The sequence below is a fragment of the Amborella trichopoda genome, chromosome 13, assembly GCF_054954075.1.
Source record: "Amborella trichopoda isolate Santa Cruz 75 chromosome 13, AtrichopodaSantaCruz75HAP2 v2.0, whole genome shotgun sequence".
NCBI lineage: Eukaryota > Viridiplantae > Streptophyta > Magnoliopsida > Amborellales > Amborellaceae > Amborella > Amborella trichopoda.
In genome coordinates, this window is record NC_142348.1 from 11,450,820 (window position 1) to 11,472,276 (window position 21,457).

Here is a 21,457-nt window from a genome sequence, read left to right on the forward strand (position 1 = left end):
AAAAAGGCCGAATCAACAATAAAAAACCACTCCACTTGAAAGGCCTCATGAGCAAAATTGGTTATTAAACGGTTTGGCAATTCGTCCAAAAGGCCCATAAAAACTACAGATAATGGGAATGTCAGGTTGTGATCCAAAAGTGTAGAAATCTGGGTTGATATTTTTAAGAAATTGTAAGCAAAGAAAAATCAAGGCTTGGTCCTCCAAGTAACAAACTAAAAAAAAATTCACTAAAAAACTTCCAAAATTTAATCAAAATAGTTTAAATTACAAACAAATCCTAAAAATAATCAAGGAAGCTCACCTGTGATAGGAAACCCTACGTAAAAAAACTCAAGTCTTGGTCCTCCAAGTAACAAAGTCAAAAAACAAATCGCTAAAAATTCCCAAATATGATGGGTGAACATGCTGATCAAGAAAATTAAAAAACCTATGCTAAAATTAAATAAGTTGAAGAAAAAATGCCGTCAAGAGGTAGGTTGTGATAGGAAACCTATGTATGAGAGAGGGTAAGAGAAATAGGATGACCTAGAGAGTGCAGCATAGAGAGAATGAGAAGAGAGAGTAGAACTCGGCTATAAGTTTTAAACATTGCATCTTCGCCAACCCACGTACAAGGGAAACAAAAATAAATAAAAATAAAGAAAAATGAGCTTAGCCAACTTTGCAAGAAATTGAAAGAGTAAGAAGCTGATTTAAAGTGCTACCAAGGTCAATTGCTTTGCCTTTGGAAGGAATGGCATTAGAAAGAAGAAATTAAAAAGCATGTTTTTGCTTTGCCAAGGGATAAATCCTCAGGTCTTGATGGATTTTCGGTGGTTTTCTTTCAAAAAATTTGGGATCTCATAAACTAAATTTGATGTTTATGGTTAATGAGTTTCTTTCAAAAGAAGTAGTGAATAAAGCCATAAACTCAACCTATATTGCTCTGATCCCAAAGAAGCAAGGTACAACAGGAATGTCGGATATCAGACCTATCAGTCTTCTGACTTGTCTGTATAAATTTTTAGCAAAGTTACTGGCATATAGACTTAAGAGAGTCCTTAATTTGGTCATTTTTGAAACACATTCGGCCTCATTAAAGAGAGAATTATCCCAGATGGAGTCTTAATTGTACAAGAATATTTCATTCGAGAAAGTTGGAAAGGAAGCCAGGAGTATTGCTTAAATTAAATATGGAAAAGGCTTATGACCGGGTCGATTGGAATGTTTTGCTGGAGGCGTTGAGATGTATGGGTTTTGGGGGAAAATGGAAAATGTGGATAAAATGGTGTATTTCTTCGATGCATTTTGCAGTGATGGTTAATGAAAGCCCGAAAGGCTATTCTAGGGCCTCAAGCGGATTGAGGCAGGGAGACCTGCTTTCTCTATTCCTTTTCACAATTGTTGATGAAGTTATGACTTTGATGATAAGGAATGTAGAAGGGAGGGGAAAATTTTATGGATTTAAGGTATCTGAAACATCTCTTTCGATAGTGACTCATTTGCGATATGAAGATGAAACTTCGATGTTTTGTGATGCAGAGGTGGATTAGATAATTAATGCAATAAGGTTTATGTGTTGTTGTGAAGAGGTGCTCGGCTTCAAAGTCAATTTTGAGAAAACGTCCTTAGTGGGGGTAGAGTATTTGAATGTAATGCTAAAGCGGTTGGCTTTTCATTTGGGATATGAAGTAGGGAAGTTTCCAATTAGTTATCTTGACCTGCCAATCTCATATGGAAAAATGCCCAAGTCGGTGTGAGATCCGATTTTAAAAAGAGTAATCACAAAACTAGACTTGTGGAAAGTTAAACATTTATCCATTGGAGGGAAGAGTTACTCTAATTCAGTCATCGATGGCGAATTTATTGGTATACCAAATGTCCTTTTAAGTAATATCGAGTTTAGTGTCAAAAAAGATTGAACAGATGATGTGTAACTTTTTATGGGGTTCAAGAGATTTTGGCAATAAATATCATTTGGTAAGTTGGGAGAGGATTTGCCTACCAAAAAGAGAAGGTGGTGTGCGAATTAGAAAACTAAAATTGTGAATCAAGCTTTGCTTTCTAAATCGTAGTGGAGATTAATGAGACATGATGGGATGTTTTGGAAAGATATATTAATAGCCAAGTATGGAGTGGACCAGCATAATCTTTGGATAGGCAGCGGGAGAAGGTATGTTCTTAAATCACCTATATGGAAAAGAGTTCTTCAAAACAAGTTTTTTATGATTGGTGGTTGTAGGTGGATTTTGGGTGATGGGGAAATATATCTTTTTGACATAGTAAGTGGGTGGGAGATTGTTGCTTGAAATCAGCGTATCCACTGGTTTTTGGAGCGACAAATCAACAAGATATCATGGCGTCTCAGATCTTTAATTGAGATGCAAATGTTTGGCCTTTAAACTGTAGGTACAATATAGTTTCAGACTAAATGATTGATCAATATACTTCGCTACTTGGGGATATTTATGGGTTTATGCCGCACAGAAAGAGGCAAGATGAGCTGCTTTGGGAGGCTAAGAAGGACGGTATTTTTTCAGTTAAATTAGCGTATAGTTAGCTGTTTCATAATAGGATTTGGTGGAGTAGACCATTATTGAAGAGAATATGGTGTTGGAAGGTCCCTTTCAAAATTCAAAATTTCATATAGATTTTGTTTCAAAGAAAGTTGCTTACTACGGATAAGATCATAAAAGGGGCAAGATTATTACGAATGTTTGCATTCTTTGTAAGGAAAATGATGAGAATGGAGATCATCTTTTCCTTCATTGTCCTTTCTCTTCTCACATCTGGATATGACTTTTTCAAAAAATTGGACATACGATGGAGGTGCCGAGTAGTCATATTAATATTTTGGGTAGCATGGAGTTGGATTATTTACCAATGGTGGGCAAGATGATTTGGGAGATGGTAAGAGCTATTGTTCTTTGGGGGATCTGGATGGAGCGCAATAGGAAGACATTTGATAACAAATCTCTGGAGGTGGAATTAGTTAAAAAAAAGATTCAGCATTCAGTTTGGAGTTGGTTTTCCGTGACAAAAAAAGGATTTGGGTGGTCAAAGCGGATGTTGAGATTAATTTGCATAATTTGATGCTTTAAAAAATAATGAAAGTAAGACCAAAAGGTAGGTGGAGCTTACCTATGCTAGGGAGTATTAAACTTAACTTCGATGGAAGCTCATTAGGAAACCCAAGCCTATCTGGAGTTGGAGGAATTTTGCGAAATGCATTTGGAGATGTAACGGCTAATGAAGCGGAATTGGCTACATTAGAGTATTTAGAGATTAGATTGTGAGTCAGAAGAATATCAAAATTCCATGTATTGTTGAAGGGGACTATCTGAATGTGATAAATTGGTGTAATAAGATATCTAGGCCATCATGGAGCTTGAGGAAGAAATGGTTAAATATTATGGATATGTGTGAGGGTCTCCAAATCTCATTTCAGCATGTGTATAAGGAGGCTAATAACATTGATGATGGATTAGCAAAACAAGTGATGTCTATACAGTATTTGTTTATTTAAGATATTTTTCCTTTCTGATTGGCTATAACCTTTGACTGATTACTAAAAACTTTAGTAACATGGTAAAAATAAAATAATAAAAAATAAAAAATAAAAAAGATTGAGAAGCTGATTCAAGTCTGAAGATCAAGATCTGAGTAGAGCAATTTAATAATAAAAAAATCAATAAGAATTCAACAACCTTTATAAGAAAGTATTGGATACCAACCACGAGTGAAAAAAACACCCTAAACATAACTAAGACTAGAATCTCCCTTCCTCCTAATGAATCGTTAGGAAACCATCTATACCCCAAAACGAGTTTTTAAAAAATCTAGTTTTGACTCAAAATAGGGTTTGGCTCAATGAAAAGGCTCCAAAAGAGTTTCCACGTGTCTCCAAAATGACATGGAAGCATGATAAAGATTTACCCCCAAAATACGTGGATTACTTTTATTTCAGTTTTTGTTAGTTCCCGTGTTTGCAGAGCCCTCTTCCGCCACTGAGAAGCAGTTCGCAGAGCCCTCTCTCCGCCATCTCTCGCACATATTTTTATTAAGAGCTCGAAAAATTTATTGTTGGTGGGAATCAGTAGGTCGAGCTCGATTGTTCCTGGGTTTTTTCGAGAATCACCAACCTCCCATCCTCCATTAACATCAGGTATGGTTTTTTTTTTCTATATACCTATTTCTCTTGCTAGGGTTTCTCTGGGAGAAATTCTAGGTTGCCCCTATTATGGAATCATAGAGTTTCCTTATTTTTTGGCATTATTCCGTTTTTCTGTGTTTATTTGTTATTCATTTGATTTTATGAGTTCCTTCTCCATGGTCCTGCTTTTTGTAGAAGTCCCATTTGTAAATTGTGAATTTTGGCAAAAGCCCTAAATTTCATTGGACCGGTGTTTGTTTGTATATACGGTTTCACTTCTGCTCATTCGTTCTATCAAAATGTTTTAAACTTCTGCTGCAATATAATATTCTTGTTTTCTGTATATGTTTTTGTTTTTAAAAAAAGAAAAAAAAAGGACAGGGTGTCTGGATTAAAGGAATTTGTTTAGTGGTTTTGTATCAGCCCCTTTCAATTTATTTGGTTGAAAATCTATGTTTTACAGTGATTTTGAGTTATTTTTATGATTTTTGCTTGCCATTTTGTTTGTTTCTGGAGATACTAGGGATTTGGTGTTGGTTTACGGTGGTGAAAGCTGTAGGTTTCCTTGTTATTCTGAATGTATGATTCCTATCATCTTGCTTAATTGATTTCCAAATAGTTTTGTGTTTTTTGATAGAAAGTCGTTTTGTTGTAAACGTTAGGACTAATTCTCTATATGGGCATGTGTTGCTTGCAAAGAATCCATGGCATTCCTCTATGCATCCTTAAAATGTACTCCCTTCTCTATATGGGCATGGTATTACATTTTGGTGTTTCTTAATTTTTATTATTATTTTAATTATCTTCTGTTTCTTAAGCATATGTGTAATTCTATGGGCTTAAAATTAACTGAATATTGCATTACTGAATCAGTGATAGCTTTGATTTATTTGGCTAGTTTCCTTTTTGTGGTATATGAATTGCTTTCAGTGATGTGGTAATGCATTTTGGTGTTTCTTAAATTTATTTATTTATTAATATTTTTTATCTTCTGTTTTTTAATCCTTTTTATAGTTCTATGGGCTTAAGATTAGCTGAATATTGCATTATTGAATCAGTTATAGCTTTGATTTATGTGGCTAGTTTCCTTTTTGTGGTATATGAATTGCTTTTAGTGATGTAGTACCTTGATATTGCATTTTGGTGTTTCTTTTTTGGTGAATACCTTTTCTGTGGTTTATGTTAATACTCGGAGGATGGAACAATTTGTTTAAGTTCAGCGGGTATTAATTTATGGTAAAAGCAACATTATTGGCATTTGGCAACTCCATATATGATTTCCATGCGGTGTTCTTTATTGACAATTTCTATCAGAATTTTTGAATCTGGTATGGCCTTTCATACTGTTCCATGCTTTGTTACTCATTCCATTCTTGTTTATTAATGGATGTGTTTCTTGGTTTTGCCGATCAATATTATTGATTTTATTTCTTGGATTAATGTTCAATATGTTGGTGTGAAGTATTTATTTGCTTTACTTGAGTTATTGCTTGGATGGTGGTTGATAGTGGCAGTCTTAGCCAAAGACTTTTGGGTTGCGATGACTCGGTTCTCCTTTTAAATTTTTTTCGATTCTTTCTTTCTTGATGGATAACTGCATGGATATGTGGTTGTTGTAAACTTGATCCTCGTGTTGTTTAAGTGTGAGAATTTCGAGAAATTGTTTATACAGTTTTGTGCTTTTTCTTTCTTTTTGGCAAGACTTTGGACGGCTATCCATTATCTTTGTTGGTGCTGCTCCTATTGGCATGGTGCATACCCTTTAGATTGGCTTTGGCATGTACTTTGTGCTTGTATATATGATTGTGATGGTTCTTGTGTCTTGTTTATTTCCATGCTTGGGATAATTAGTGCCATCATTATCGGTGAACAATGATTGACTGCATCTGGAAATATGATGCATGTATAACGAAGTGGTGGTTCGAATGCTGTTCCTAGTTGTAAGTGTGGGACCCATGTGCCCTTCAAGATGCAATTGCATCTGAAAATGAAGGGTGAACAGAAAGATGCATTGTGTGGGTCTGTGGAATAGCTTTATTGTCATGTTTTGATCACCCAATTGGTTTTCTGATCCTAGGGATAGGCAATAATTTTAGTAAATATTCTTAAAGTTATCTTTGATCCGATTGGAAAGGCAACTCAAAGCCTGTACATAAATGTGTGGCCAACTGATGGGTGCAAGATTCTTAATTGGGTCAGCTATTCATTGAGGGCTCTTCTGCCAATATCACTAGTTGGTTTGAGCCTAGCAGATAGTGCTTTGAGCCTAGCAGATTTTGTGGGTGAAGTCGTTTACCCATTATGATGGCAAGTTTAATCTCTGATGAACTTTGGCACATGAATTATTTGATGGTGGATATGTAGAAAGCTTGTGATCTCTAAATTGTGATGAGGTGGGTAATGGCAATGTGTGGTACTAGATTGAACAAGAGGAAGCATGTTTGGGTTTTGTCAGTAATTATAGAGTACGAGGCGGTTAGAACTTTAACAAATCTTGGTTCCTAGATTGAGTCATTTAGAATTATTTGTTGTTATATACTTAAATTGGGCCACACATATCATTAACATGTGGCATTACTTAAATTGAGCCACACATATTATCAATTAGATGTAGCATGCTTAGATCTGGCAACCAAATTTGTATCCATCCAACAGTGAATTGTTTTTCTTTTCAAAAGGCAAACTTGTGCCTAATAGAGCCAAATGACAAGAGTGCTCTTAAGTTGTTAGGTCAAAGTTTGTATGGCTGTTGCTTAGCTGGTGGATGGGAATTTGAATTCGCTGATAAAGACTGCTGTGAGCTACTCCTGGTGAGTGAGAAGGTTAGAATTAATGATCATTGTCATCTTTTTTGTATTCTAACATGAGCGTGTCCTAGTTGTAGTGCACACCCCATTAGTATATTGGGGATAATTGTAGTGTCGTGCATTAACAATAATTGATATCCGAACCGTCTAATTTATTTATTACATGATGGATAACTTACTCCCAAAAAATAGTTTTAATTGGCCATGTATTACTACAAAATCATGAACGTTAAGAATCAACTGCTAAATTGCATTAATAGAAAACAACCAAGAACTAGTTTTCATCTTCATGGTGCCAAACAAGGTGACGTACCATCATATATATATATATATATATATATATATATATATATTCTGGGTTCTTCCTGCAACCAGCCAAACAACATTGTGCTCAAAACCAGCTTTTATATATACTAGAATCAACAAAAACAGGAATTAGTAAAAACTCGATTTGGGGTATACAGGGTTCCCAAACGACTCATAAAGGAATGAATGATGATTGAACTCATCTATTTCCAAGATGAAGTGCAAAAACACCACCGACTCTTCTTCTTCTCCTCCTCTTTCTTCATCTTCTTCCAAAAAAGAGAAAATAAAAAGAAAATAATAAAAAAAACACGAGGAAAGAAAAAAAATCCGTCGGCCTGAAAATCCAAAAGAACCTTGAGCGTTGGAAAAAAGGTCACTAGGCTGAACACCTGAAGGGGACCATCGGGGCGATAAAAAAACAAAAAAAAAGAGGAAAAACAAGATCTCTCTTTTCATCTCTTCTCCAATATCTCTAAAAATTCTTCTGAACTTCTCTTCCTAAGTTGGAATGGTGTCAGAAAGCAAATTAATATGAAGGCATCAGTCTAAGTAAACAAGAGCCTCGACTATCTGAACTTCAAAAGGATAGGTAGTGGAGGAATAAAAATTGGAAGTACAAGGAGATTCTAAGCACTTAGGGGTAGTATCCAATATTATCCAAGACATCGATTTGCTTGGAATACTTTAGAAAACTCTCCCTTGAGTTGTGACACAAGATCCAAAGATCGAAAGATGAAGAGTACTTGATGATTCTTTGTCTTGAAGATCCCAAGCAAAGGCTCGAAAGCTCGTATCTGGAAAAAAAAAGGGCTTCATGGTAGCATGAGCCTAAACTGCTTACCAACCTATCTTTCAAAATTCTCTCTTTTAAAAAGAGCACTCAATTATTCCTTGTCCTAAAGGTCCCAAGCAAAGGCTCAACAAGCTTGTATCCAAACAAAAAAAAAAAGGGCTCCATGGTAGCATGAGCCTAAACTGCTCACCAACCTATTTTTAAAAATTCTCTCTTTTAAAAATTTTTCACCTATGTGTTCGTGATTTTGTTGGTGGTATAAGACCAATGGGCTAGAAACGTAATCTTTTAAATCTTTTCCATTGTATTAAAACTCATGGGTTTAAATGCATGAATATCTCAATACAAAACCATAATTCATATATTGTAGTCTACAAACATGGTTTATACACATTTGAATAATAAAAATTCAACCCTAATAGGTCTCTTACAAATCCCTTACCAAAAAATACAATTAAACTCAATACAATATCCAAATACTCACAATGTACATCTCGACAATATATTACATGAATTGCACTCGTAATTCCTCATTATATCAAAATTACATGATAATTCCATCTTCATTCTTTATCCTGAGCATACATCACAATGTCTCATACACATCATACACTCGATCATAATAATCTAATGAGATTTTAATTCACATAAACAATGAAGCATAATATTAAAGTTCATACCGCAAGATTAAAGAACAATCTCAATATTTAAATAACATACAAAATTCTATCAATCATGAATCATTAAATAACTGTAAATATATCAAATTAACATGCAAACATGCATGGGGGAAGCCATGGATCGAACCCCTTGTGCCTGGGCCACGAACGGGCCTTTTGAGGACTTAATTTTGTCCTATTATCTAAGGAACAGGTGATAATAATGACTCAAAGAGATCAATCCAATGGGAAACAAATGATCACTTTTATTTCATTTAATAGGGATCAAATCATGAGAGTGACACGTATCAAAATAGTCCTTCAAAGTTTTAGAGAGACACTACACAAAATAAGGAAGTTATGGTGAAAGTATACCATGTGGTCCATAAGGGACCACAAGAACTTTTCAACATTAGAAAAGAAATTCAATGGATTCTATTATATGCTCAAATATGATGAAATAAACTTCTCATCAATTGTATATTCCTAGTAAAATTTTTAGAAAAACAAGATCAAGAAAATCAAGGTGAAACTACTCAAGATGATGGAGTAAGCAAGCTGGTCTACATATACCATATGTATGAACTACACTATTGCTTTGAGACTATTCAAATATCAAGTTTTCATGACCAAAAGATGAAGAAAGCTGCTGTAAATTAAGAATTACAGCAAGCTTTGATAATGGAAATGATGTAGGAAATGAATTATATGAAGAAAAATCAATACCTTAGTGAAGCAATATTATGAGCTTGATCTCACATATGAGAGACTACTCCATCAAAAGGTTTCAACCCATGGCTCAAAAATGAAGAACACAAGAATGGGGGTGTTGATCTTAAGAGGGCTGTGGTGGCCTAGTTTTTGTCAAGTGGGCTCTCTCTCTCTTTGAAGTGAAACTCAAAATTAGGGTTACTATTAATCCCATAAGTTATATTTATACTTAGATCATAAAGGTGGATTCGATCTTGATGCTTTAGATTAATGGTACATGAGAGGCTTTTATCTAAGCCACTCATTCATAGCTTATCACCAAGATCATTGGATGAGCTTTTGGCACCCTTTAATCCTTCTATAGTCATTTTACCTTAAAGCCCTTAGCTCTATGTTTTATTTCCCATTAAGTCCAAATTCATGTTTACACTTATACCTATGATTTCTGAATAATTTGTGAGAGTCAATAAAAGACAAGGACATGAACATAAAGGTAATATGGGATATCCATACATGTGAATAAAATATCTTATGACACCATCAATAGGATTTGAACAACACTAAAGTTTCACATGGGTCAAGCCATATAAGATATACCCACATGCCACAAAATCATATATGGATAATAACATAAATCAAATTAATTTTCAAAATCCCATAACTTCATACATGTCAAAAAGGCACATGTGAGCAAAAAAAGACATGTGACTTAAATCAAACTTAAGTCATAACAATATATAACACTAACAAGATAACATGTATAGTACAATACCACCAAAAGAGCTGATGACAAATAGGTCCCCAAGTGGATGACTCAGCATGATGTCATCCATGAGTGGGGAGGTGGGGGTGCTACGTGGCATCCATATGGCCACTTCCTCATAGGATGTCATTGTTTGGTATTTATGTCAAGCAAATTTGAAAATCACATTTTTGATTATTTAAAAACTCTAAAAAATTATCCAAAAATCCAAAAAATTCTCCAAATGATTTTTCAACATTATTACACAATTTCTCATAAATGTAAATCTTTTCTCATCAATTTTAGATTAATTTGGGCTAAAGGTAAATAAGATATCTAGACTTATAACACTAGTCTGAGTCTTCCATTGGGCTAACCTTAGTGATGGTCCATCGGTGTTTCAAGCCGACCCAACGGACCAATACTCCACATTTTATGATAGGAACACATAATTGGTCACATCAAAGTCGTTAAGCTAGAGCTTCCCGTCACCGGGGGTTCAATAGATTACTGGTGTATCATTGTGGTACATGTTACTCTAATACAGGGGTCCTCTAAAAGCACATGTGCACTAGCTCTTCTAAGTCAGATAATACTATAAAAGAGTGGCTTCCTCATACGATTGTAGGTGCACATGCCGTGGAACGGTCTCGTGTCAGGATACGGGCTCATGTTTCATGAGTTGACCATTCCATCTAGGACGAATACTCTTTCAAATACTCGGGTTCTATTATACCCAATTAGATTCGCCGAGCCTTGGCTATCGCATCAATTATGAGGCATTCTAATCAATATTGTTTTGACTCGGAGGTGACCTACACGCCTCCACGAGAGATCACTCTATCAAAATGCAAGCTCTCAATGCCTCATAAAACTCGGGGTATATGAATCTGGACCCTAGTGTGCCAAGCACCCAGATTCAATCTCTCTCTAACTCCCATTAAGCGTAAGACTCTTTGTTTCAAGGCCTTGAAAGGCCACATAACCAACATATTTCAATAAAAAAAAAAAACCTTAGTTTCTTTTTTAAATCGTATGCCCGAGTACCTGGTTCTGTTTTCAAAATTTCTCTCTCTGGTTTCAAAATTGCTAAAAATATTTTTTAAAAACGAAGGAGTTGGACAAGCCCGTACATGATGTTACCATGTTTTCGCCTTTTCTGAAAGTCTTGAAGGATGGACATCGATCCTTAGGAAACCCATCTTTAGGAAGAACAACTTGTAGGTTTTCCCAGAACTTCAATCTGAACATGTGGTCTTCAGAATTTAGAATCAAAAGGTGAAAAGAAGTTCAGTTAGCCTGAAATTCACCATCAACATTTATCTTTCAAATCAAATTGCCATTCAATTGAAAACTAGTCCCAAAAAAAAAGGTCTAAAGCTAAAGGTGACTACATGCCGTCCCAGGTAACATTGGGGCGACCTCAGCAAGAGTAGTCACTGGCTCAAAAGATAGCATGGTTCTTGTTGATTGTCACTTCAGATCCTGATTGTCAGAAACCTCTTAACGCCACTGCCTCCAAGGTAGCGTTTTGCCAGTTCGATGTCTTACAAATAAAAAATATCCATTGGTGTACCACCTTCCAAGAAGGTGTTGGTCATTCAAAAGGATGACCCCTCAATATTTCTTTCCATTGTGTCTCGGTTGTCTACTTGTTTGTCATTCACCCGACACCCCAGGTGAATGCCAAAGAGGGACAGTTGTAGACACTCCCCCTCGAAATTCTGGCAAACGAAATTCTTAAAAACCCTGATTCTGTGTCCTAAGGACCACATAAACCCTAGTAAACCATAGTGAACTTAGATCCAATTTAGTTGTCCTAAACTCATCGAAACTCCCACGCTGTAGTAGACCCCAAGTGCCTTCCAAGGAATGACTCAAATTGGACCCTCCATTAAAAAGGTAGAGCTTCGGGAAGTAACTGGGGTTAGAATTATCAAAATGCCTATGTGCACAACACATAGCATGTCGCACACTGGTGGCACTGGCGGATGGTTTGAGTCATCCAAATCAAATTTTTACTAGGAATTTTAAGTTGGTTTTAATCAGGAATATTCCAGAAAATCTGAAAATTGGCCTATTCCTAATCAAAATAGAACTAGGAAATTAGTTCCAATTAATTTAACCTTAACCATCCCTAAAACCTATAAATACCCCCTTTAAAATCTGAAAAAGTCACTTAGAAATCCCCAGAAAAATCCTTAGAAAATTCCCAAATAATTAGGAAATTCCTAAACATTTTTAGATAATTAGAAAAACCCTCTGGAAAATTATAGAACAAACCCTAGAAAAAAAAACAAAATCCTATAAAGCCCTAGGAAATTCATCCAACATACCTAGGAAAATAGAAAAAAATTCTACAACCTTGAGAAAATTAGGGGAAAACCTTTAGAAAAGTAGGGAAAATCCCTAGAAAACCTTAGGCTAAAGCTCCTATGCCGATATCCTCTCAAATTCTCTGCAAAATTAAGATCAAATCCTAGGAACAAGTTCTCCTAGATCCAAAACAAAGCAAGAGAAGCCATCAAAAGCTGTAAATCAACCCATGGTTCTGATACTGGCCCCAACTTCAGGTTTTTTAGGTATGTGCTCTTTTTCTATCTTTTATTTATTTACTTTTATTTTTTTCTTATTTTTTTTCTGGATGTTTCTTTATTTTTTAATTTAGTTAAAATTTAGAAGCTTTTTAAGGTCTCGAAACAGATTCGAAGCTGGCACTGGTAGTAGGCTCAAAAGAGAGCCGGATCTGCATAAATCTACGATGCTTCTAAGCCTATAATTTGAGCGACCCCACTCTCTCTTCTGATTTCTAAAATTGACTCATTTTGCAAGAGATTTGAGTTGATCTCACTCAAAGACGAGTGCAAGTCCTAGTGAAAACAAAGATATATAAGCTTGCTCACAATTCGTTGCTATTGATTAGGAGCTTTGAGTAGCTCTAGCCTTTCTCCATCAAGTTTATGATCGACTTCTATAGGAGTATTTGTAGGTTTATATCCCAACATTTCCATTTGTTGTAATAAGTCCAACGCATATTTTCTCTAGGAGATGACTATCCCTTTCTTTGATCTTGCAACTTTTGCTTAAATAAGATTTAAGTTCCCCAACGCCCTTCACATCATCCCCTGTCACAACATTATCATCAACATGCATAATAAGGGCAGTAATTCCAGCAATATCCTTTTTGACAAAGAGTGTATGATGGGCTTGACTCCTTCTGAACCCAAATTTCAGCAATGCCTCACTAAATTTTTTAAACCATGCTCTAGGAGACTGTTTAGGTCCATATATTGTCTTCTTTAGCTTGCAAACCTTTCATGTCTTCTCCTTAATCTGAAAACCAGGAGGCATGACGATATAGATTTCTTCTTAGATGTCTCCATGTAATGTATTCTTAACATCTAGCTGATAGAGTGGTCACAATTTGTTCACAATTAGTGAAAACATGATCCTCACAGTGTTCAATATGGCTACAGACGTGAAAGTATCTTTGTACTCTATACCAAGAGCTTAGGTGAAACCTTTTCCAACCAATCTTTCTATGTACCTTTCAATGGTACCGTCACCTTTGTATTTTACAGTGAATATCCATCGGCATCCTACAACCTTTTTCCCTTTAGGAAGGTTAATGATTTCCCATGTATTATTGCACTCAAGTGCTTGCATCTCGTCATCCATGGCAGCTTTCTATTGAGGTTTTGAAAGTACTTCTGCAACACTAGAAAGTATTCTAACAGCAGACAAAGTACATATGAAGGCACAATGAGAGGGAAACACATAATTGTAGGATATGAAGTTTCCTATCAGATGCTGAGTTCAAGAACGTGTACCTTTGAGAATAACAATAGGTAAGTCCAAATTAGGATTCTTTGAGAGGGTGAAAAAGTTACCAAGGTCAGGAACATTTTCTAATTCCGAGTTAGCATTCGAGGTATGGTCGTTTAGAACTTTGGTTTGTACCATTTTCTTCCCTTGGTATAAGTCTTCACCTGCTTTTCTAAATGCGCACCATTCCTTTCATATAAACCACTCTCTTCAGATAAAAGTGGTGTGGGAATAGGAAGGGTACAACTTATGTGCTCTCTTCACTATACTGTATCTTATTCTCCTCTTGAAAAGGGCACTCATGACCTTTAGAGGAGAAGTATGGAGCATCTTCAAAGAAAGTGATATCCATGGAGATATAGGGACCTTGGTAATAGTATCATATTACTTATACAATTTTGATGAGATGGATACCATAAAAACATGCTTTAACATCAAGCTTGTCCCTCTTTGGACCAAGGATGTGGACAAAACATACACAACCAAACACCTTGGGAGGTACACGGAACATGGATGAGTTGGGATGAACAATTTCAGCTGGAGATTTTCCCTCAAGAACATGAGAGGTCATGTGGGTTAGTAAAAACGCAGCCGTGAAAATTGCTTCGGACCAGAAATTTTTTGGGACTTTCATTCCCAGTAAAAGAGCTCGGGTGACTTCCAACACGTGTCTATTTTTTCTTTCAGCTATACCATTCAGCTGAGGTGTGTATCGACATCTTGTTTGGAGCTCAATCTATTGATGAAGAAGATAATCTCTGAGTTTGCTTGGCACATACTCCCCCCTTCTGTCAAACTGCAAGACTTTAATTTTTGCATCATATTGAGTTTTAACCATTTTGTGATAGTCTTGGAACATATTAACAAATTTATCTTTGTGTTTCATTATATAGACCTTTATAAATCTAGAACAATCATCCACAAATGTAACAAAGAAATGAAATCAAAGCACATATGCAATTGGTGAAGGACCCCAAACATCAGAGTGTATAAGAACAAAAAGAAAATCACTCTTTTTATCGATATTGAGAGGAAATGAAGTTCTACAATGTTTTGAGAACTCACAAATGTCACATTGCAATTGAACTTGACCCAAAGACTGAAACAATTTAGGAACTAAAGAGCGCAAAATAAAATATGATACATGACCAAGTCGGGTGTGCCAAAAATACACCCTTTTTTAATTAACAATTGAAGATGTGGCTACTGTAATCAAGGCATGTTCATGAGTCTCTAAAAAGTACAACCCTCCATTTTCATGACCATGCCCAAATGTTTTCCTCGTCACCAAGTCTTAGAATACATAGTGCGAAGGGAAAACAATTAGACTGTAGTTTATGATCTTTGTGAGATTACTAATTGACAGGAGGTCACTAGAAAGATTGGGAACATGCAAGGTGGATGACAAGTTAACAGAAGGAGTAACATGTTCCTTTCCCTTGATTGGAATAAGAGAACCATCTGCAAATTTAACTGATTCGTGACTAGAACAAGGGATATAAGAGGAGAAAAAAATCAGACATACGTATGTTCAGTTGCTTCAGAATCAATAATCCAAGTGATTTCAGAGCTATTTGCGGAGATATAATGTGTTGATGCAAATATACCTGATTGTGCAATGTGAGACTTAGTGGAGAAAGAATGGACTCGAATGGAAGCATGCTACTTGAGATCCAGGAGCTGTCTTTTAGGAATAGTCACCCACTCTTATTGAGGTTTAAATGAGAATTGGGGCAGTACTTTCACTGATCTTATTGTTGTTGAATTTGCCCTTGAAAAGTTTCACCTTGGGCGTCCAACTTGATCCCAACGTGTTTCCCTTTTGTGTCGAGTTATCCCACAGTGGGTGCACTTTAATTTGTCCTTCTCATCACATGTGGGGTTTCTATGACCACGTCCACCACCTCGGCTTTCGCCACAGCTCCCAAAACGTCCTCCAGCTCAATTACCATTAAAACTTGTAAATGTGACAGATCTTCCAGTTTCACCCGTAGACATTGCCATTATCTTGCATCGAGATTCTTCACGCTGAGGAAGGGAGAAAACAATATCAAGTGATTGCAAAGTCTCGCTACTGAAAACATTTGCCCTAATTGTTTCATACTCTCCATTAAATCCCCTCAAAATATAATTTTTTTTCCTTTGTTCCAGTCTCGCTCTCAATTTCTTTGCACAAGAAGAACACTATATGCGCTGATGTTGGCTTAATTTATCCCAAAGACCATGTAGATGAGCATAATAGTCTCCCCGTGACAAGTCATCATGTCTAAAATCACTGATTTGCTACTCCAATTCATAAACCCTTGCAATATTTCTTTTGGGAATAGGACTTAGGGATTGCCTCCCATAATTCCTCATAAGTATTCCAGTTCATAAAGGATTGACTCATATTAGGTTGAATAGAAAGCAGTATCCAATTCATAATGGCCATATCTTCAGCCTCTCAGTCTGCATATTTAGCATCCGTTAGGTTAGGCTTTTCCACAAGGTCATCGATGTATCCCAATTTTTTTTCTGCCAAAAAATGGTCTAACTGATCTGGCCCATTCTAAATAGTGGGTTCCATCATATCTATTGTGGTGATTTGGGGTCCAGATGATTCCATATTTGATGCCTGTAGGGACATTTTCTATTATAGTTATGATCCGTTTACACGCTCAAATCTTAATCAACAATTGAGATCAAGTTACGCCCTTGATCTCTTTAAATAAAAAGGTTTACACGTCTAGTTACCCCCTCATATCTGATCACACTTCTTTTTTTTAAGAAAAACGTCAAAACATTAACAATACTTCTTTGCTTGGGGCAAACAAACCCTAATCCATCCAACAACTAGGCTTTCGAATAAATACTTGATCGGCATTCAGAATCATTTTAAAAAAATGAAAATAAAAATGATACTCACCTCCATTGGCATAGATACTGCTAAAAAAAAATTAGGGTTTTAGGGTATGATGATGTCATCTAACCTAAAAGATGATGTTAATCCTAAACACAATTCGTGTGCACCTTTTTGAAGATCGACATGCTGCTACACTATCGTGCTACTATATCATCCTTACTAATCGTCTGGCTTTGATACCGAATTGAAATTAAAGTAGTGAAGAAAACAGTTTGGTAGGATCTAGAGAGAGAAAGAGAGGAAAGAAAATAAAGATGAAGAAGAAGAAGAAGAAGGGAGAGAGATGTGTGAGAGATAGAGAGGGAAAGTGAGTGGCTTAGAGGTTACTTATGACCTTTATCCCTTAATGTTATAACTCATGTAAGAGATAGAGAGGGAAAATGAGTGGCTTAGAGGTTGCTTATGACCTTTATCCCTTAGGGCGCATTTGATAACAGGAAGTTACTTACTAGAAGATGGAACTTACCTGTTACTATTCATGTTCCGTGTTTGATAAAAAAAAGGGTAAGATATACAAAGAATTTCAGTTTGCTGTTGCTCTTCCCACTTTACTCATAAAAAAAGTTTCGTTTAAAACACGGAACTTAAAAAAAGGAACATTCTCCCGATGGAGGGAAGTCATGGCCCCGACCTCTCTCTCTTCTTCAACACCCTCACGCACTGCAGTCCACGCCTCCTCCTCCTCCACGCCTACGCCTCCGCCTCCGCCTCCACCTCCGCCTCTGCCTCCTCCACAACTGCTTCTCGTCATCAGGTACCCCTCTCTCTCTCTCTCTCTCATTGAAAACAACATCTGGTTTCTGGTTGTGGAATCTTCAAACCTCCAGAGATCATACCCATTGAATTTTTGGGGGATTTTATGGATATCCAATATCAGGGAATGATTTTATACCAACTTCAGCAAATTTCAGAGTTTGATGTCTCTGGGTTCTATTTTAGATGCCAGTTGTACAAAGATTTTATGTTTTGGGGTCTTTTTCTTTTGATGCCCATTTCCAGGAAATTCCTTAATTTAGTGTTTTGGGATTTCTTTCAGACTCCCAATATGAGGAAATGCCAGTGTTTTGTCTTTTAGGGTTCTTCTTAGAACCCAATTTCAAGAATTTGCAGTGGGCATTTGTTGTGGTATTTAAGGGCTTCTAATATCCAAGATTACAAGAATAATAGCTTTTTCATATAATTTTTAGTAGAGTTACTAACAAAAATAAAAATACAAGGTTAGATTCTTTGAGTTCGTGCTGGTTAGCAACTTAGTATATGGGACACACCATTGGAAAGAGGAATCACTAGGGGCATCTGCTTTCTACTTCTCTCTCTAACATTCCTTTACCTGTCTAATGTGTTGTGTTAATTAATGCTATTCTTCCCATTATGCTCTGAGCACTTACGTTTCCTGTTTGTGGGGCATTAGCAATGAGTCAATCTAATGGTGGGTGTAAAGCTGGGAAGGCTCATTTGTTCCTTGTGTCATACAAGAAATTACCAGTTGTTTTTCCAGTCCTTTCTAATTCATAAGTTTGGGCAGGCTTGCATGTTAAGAATATTTCGATACTTGGAAAATGGCTGGGCTTTATCTGGTCAAACTGTCTATACTTCATTAATGTTGATACAATTGTAACTGATTATACCTATGTTGGTTATAAGAAAAGTGATATGATTGTAATTGACGTTTATAGTTGAATAGGTTGTTGAAGTGGATAGTCAATTAGATGCTTTGAATGCATAAATGAAAAAATCAGATTGTTTTTGGGGAAATTATGAAAGTATATGTATATACTTGAGTAATGAATAAAGTGTAATTCATTTTTAAGATAATGGTGGGCTTGATTGTAATTGATGTTAATGGCTGAATAGGTTGCTGAAGTGAATAGTTAATTAGATGCTTTGAATGCATAAATTAAAAAATCATTTTTTTTTTGGAGAAATTATGAAAGTATATGTGTATACTTGAGTAATGAATAATGTGCGTAATTCGTTTTTTAGATAATGGTGGGCTTGATTGTAATTGATGTTAGTGGCTGAATAGGCCACTGAAGTGAATAGTCAATTAGATGCTTTGAATCCATAAATGAAGAAATCAAATTGTTTTTGGAGAAATTATGAAAATATTTATGTATACTTGAGTAATGAATAATGTTTAATTTGTTTTTTAGAACTTCCTAATCTTCCAGCACGTTACCAAACACAAGTACTTAGAACTTCTTTAACATTCCAGTAGGTTATCAAACGCAGAAACCCAAAACTTCTTTCTTCCTAGCAAACAGGAACTTCCGATTTCTAGTTCATAACCAGTTATCAAACAGGCCCTTAACCTTAATGACAACTTATGGACAATACTGCCCTTATTTAGATACATAAGACAAGCAAGGACTAAATAAAAATAAATGACAGTTCTGTCTATCAAATACAATAAAGCTTAGTCCTTTTATTTCTAACATGAGGCGTACCCAAGGGATTGGAGGAGCACTTCAATTGCCACAAATCTAGTAGACTTGCTAGATTTGTGGTGGGACCGTTATAGAATTGCTACGTCTGTGATGGTTCAAATGGCTCTTGCACACTCAAGAGGCGTACCCACGAGTTCGTGGAACCCTTGAACTGCCACGACTTTATTAGAGCTGTGGCAATACCGTCATGGTTTTGCTATGTCCATGACGGTTTAAAAGTCCAACAATGCAAAGGGCCAACGGGCTGGGTGGGGTTTGAATGAGCCCCATGAATGTATTATGTCCGTGGCGGGGGTAATATTATTATTTTTAAAAAAGCTAACAAAATATGGGTATAGGTGTATTAATCCGAGATTTTAGTATAACTGAAATATAGAGAACTTTATGGAATATTTTTTATTATCTTCCTTTAGATGTTCAATCTTTAAAAAATTTCTATCCAAAATCTCTTTAAAATAACTTAAGGAGAATGAACTCATTTAAATGATGAAGTGGGTGACTCATATAAACCTTGTCCAATAGATAATCAAGCCCATGATTCCGACGCCAAAACTACATCTCTGGGCGAAATTTTAGAGATGCCGACCCATTATAAACGTCATCTAAGTTTTGTAATTTTAATTTTGATCTTCAAGAATGCTGCAAGCCAGAGTCTGTGTAGAGCAAGTATGAGAGAGCTTATTTTTTTTGGTGCACTGAAATTAGGGCAATGATGGCTAACAATCTCAGTTTTAGTACAACTGCATCTCAGAAACAGGGGGATGCCTCCATGACTTCTCATCTGGCTGGCATGTCAAAGAGCCAGCTCTATGATATCATGTCTCAGATGAAGGTAATGTCTTTTGCCCTCTTTTCTCCTTTCTAATGAATCACTGCAAAACCTAACCCTAGTGTTTTTGGTGTGCTGATTGTGAAATTTTGCTTTCAAGGCTCTAATTGAGCAGAACCAGCAGCAGGCTCGACAAATCTTAGTTGCGAATCCTCCATTGACGAAGGCTTTGTTTCAAGTATGTTGATTATCTTCTTTCATCTCGAGATATTCTTGGTATCGAGTTACTCTTAGTGATTCATGTATGTTATATATTACAGTAGTTAAACATACTGGCATGTCCTATTGGTTGCAACGATAGTTACGAAACTAAGTTATGGTGCTGGATAGAGATATCAAAGGTAGTATCTCACACTAGCATTAATGCCAGCGCTGCAGATATTAACCAAACTGTAAATGAATGTGATTGATCTAGTTCCAAAGTCCTACTTTGTAGTTGGCCCATAACCGCGCATTGCCTTGTGTGGGATGTATTTGGAACAGGAAAGCCAAAACTTAATGAGTTGGGCTTATTAACCAAAATTTTCTTTAGATTGGTTAAGAATAAGAAAATGATTTCATATTTTTACCTATAAGGCTTTATATTTCCTTTCTTAGTTAATATTGAACAATTTCAATTACGTGATGGATTAAAGGACAGGACTGATGAGTTGAATGCATGTCGAGTATGATAACATACAATTACTATGTTCTTAGAGAAGAAAAAGAAGGAAAATTCCAATTCTTATGGCTTACTGGCTTAATGTTCGTTGTATTAGAGAGATCAGAGACTAGCACTTGATGTGGCATAGAAAGAAACTCCACTTTAAATCCTGTGAGTTCTCAAATGCATGCTCAATTAGGATGAATCATGTTCAGAATTTTCTTCCTCACAGAGAAAGGGTGTATGGTTTGCATGAAACCCTAACTCTGCTAGACAGACCACACCTTGTATGCGAACAGTCTTCTTCTTCTTGCATCTACTTCCACTGACCTAGATTCTCCAGTGACTTTCTGAATTTGGTTCTAATACAATGTTGGAGGGTGCAAAGGTAGAAGTTGATGGCTTTTGGAGGGGGGATGTAATGTGAACCGTCTACATCTTGGGGAGATTCTTACATTCGGGTAAATGTTATTGCAAAGAGTCATATAAGTACAAATATAAAAGGAATGGTGACTAAATGCCCTTCGGTTGTATGACACATTGTATTATAAATATGCAAAGGATGGCAACTTAATTAACATTTATCGTTGTCCATGTATGTCACATACGCATGACACAAGAATCTGAAGAGAAAAGTTCTAAGGGGCAGGTGATC

The 21,457-nt window shown here is 36.1% G+C and overlaps 1 protein-coding gene across 4 annotated transcripts in view; it reads left to right on the forward strand.

Annotated features, from left to right (window-relative positions):
- Positions 1-3,721: 3,721 nt before the first annotated feature.
- ESP1 (hydroxyproline-rich glycoprotein family protein) overlaps positions 3,722-21,457 on the forward strand; it is a 36,823-nt gene continuing 19,087 nt past the window's right edge. For 2 of the 4 annotated variants that reach the window (XM_088855996.1, XM_088855997.1), the window contains exons 1-3: positions 3,724-4,147; positions 20,036-20,162; positions 20,260-20,337. In XM_088855996.1, the coding sequence (XP_088712122.1) occupies positions 20,040-20,162; positions 20,260-20,337 (201 nt within the window). In that variant the 5' untranslated portion in view covers positions 3,724-4,147; positions 20,036-20,039. Of the gene's footprint in view, positions 4,148-20,035; positions 20,163-20,259; positions 20,338-21,457 lie in introns of all 4 variants that reach the window. The other 2 variants (XM_006842236.4, XM_011624279.3) reach the window with 2 other exon arrangements.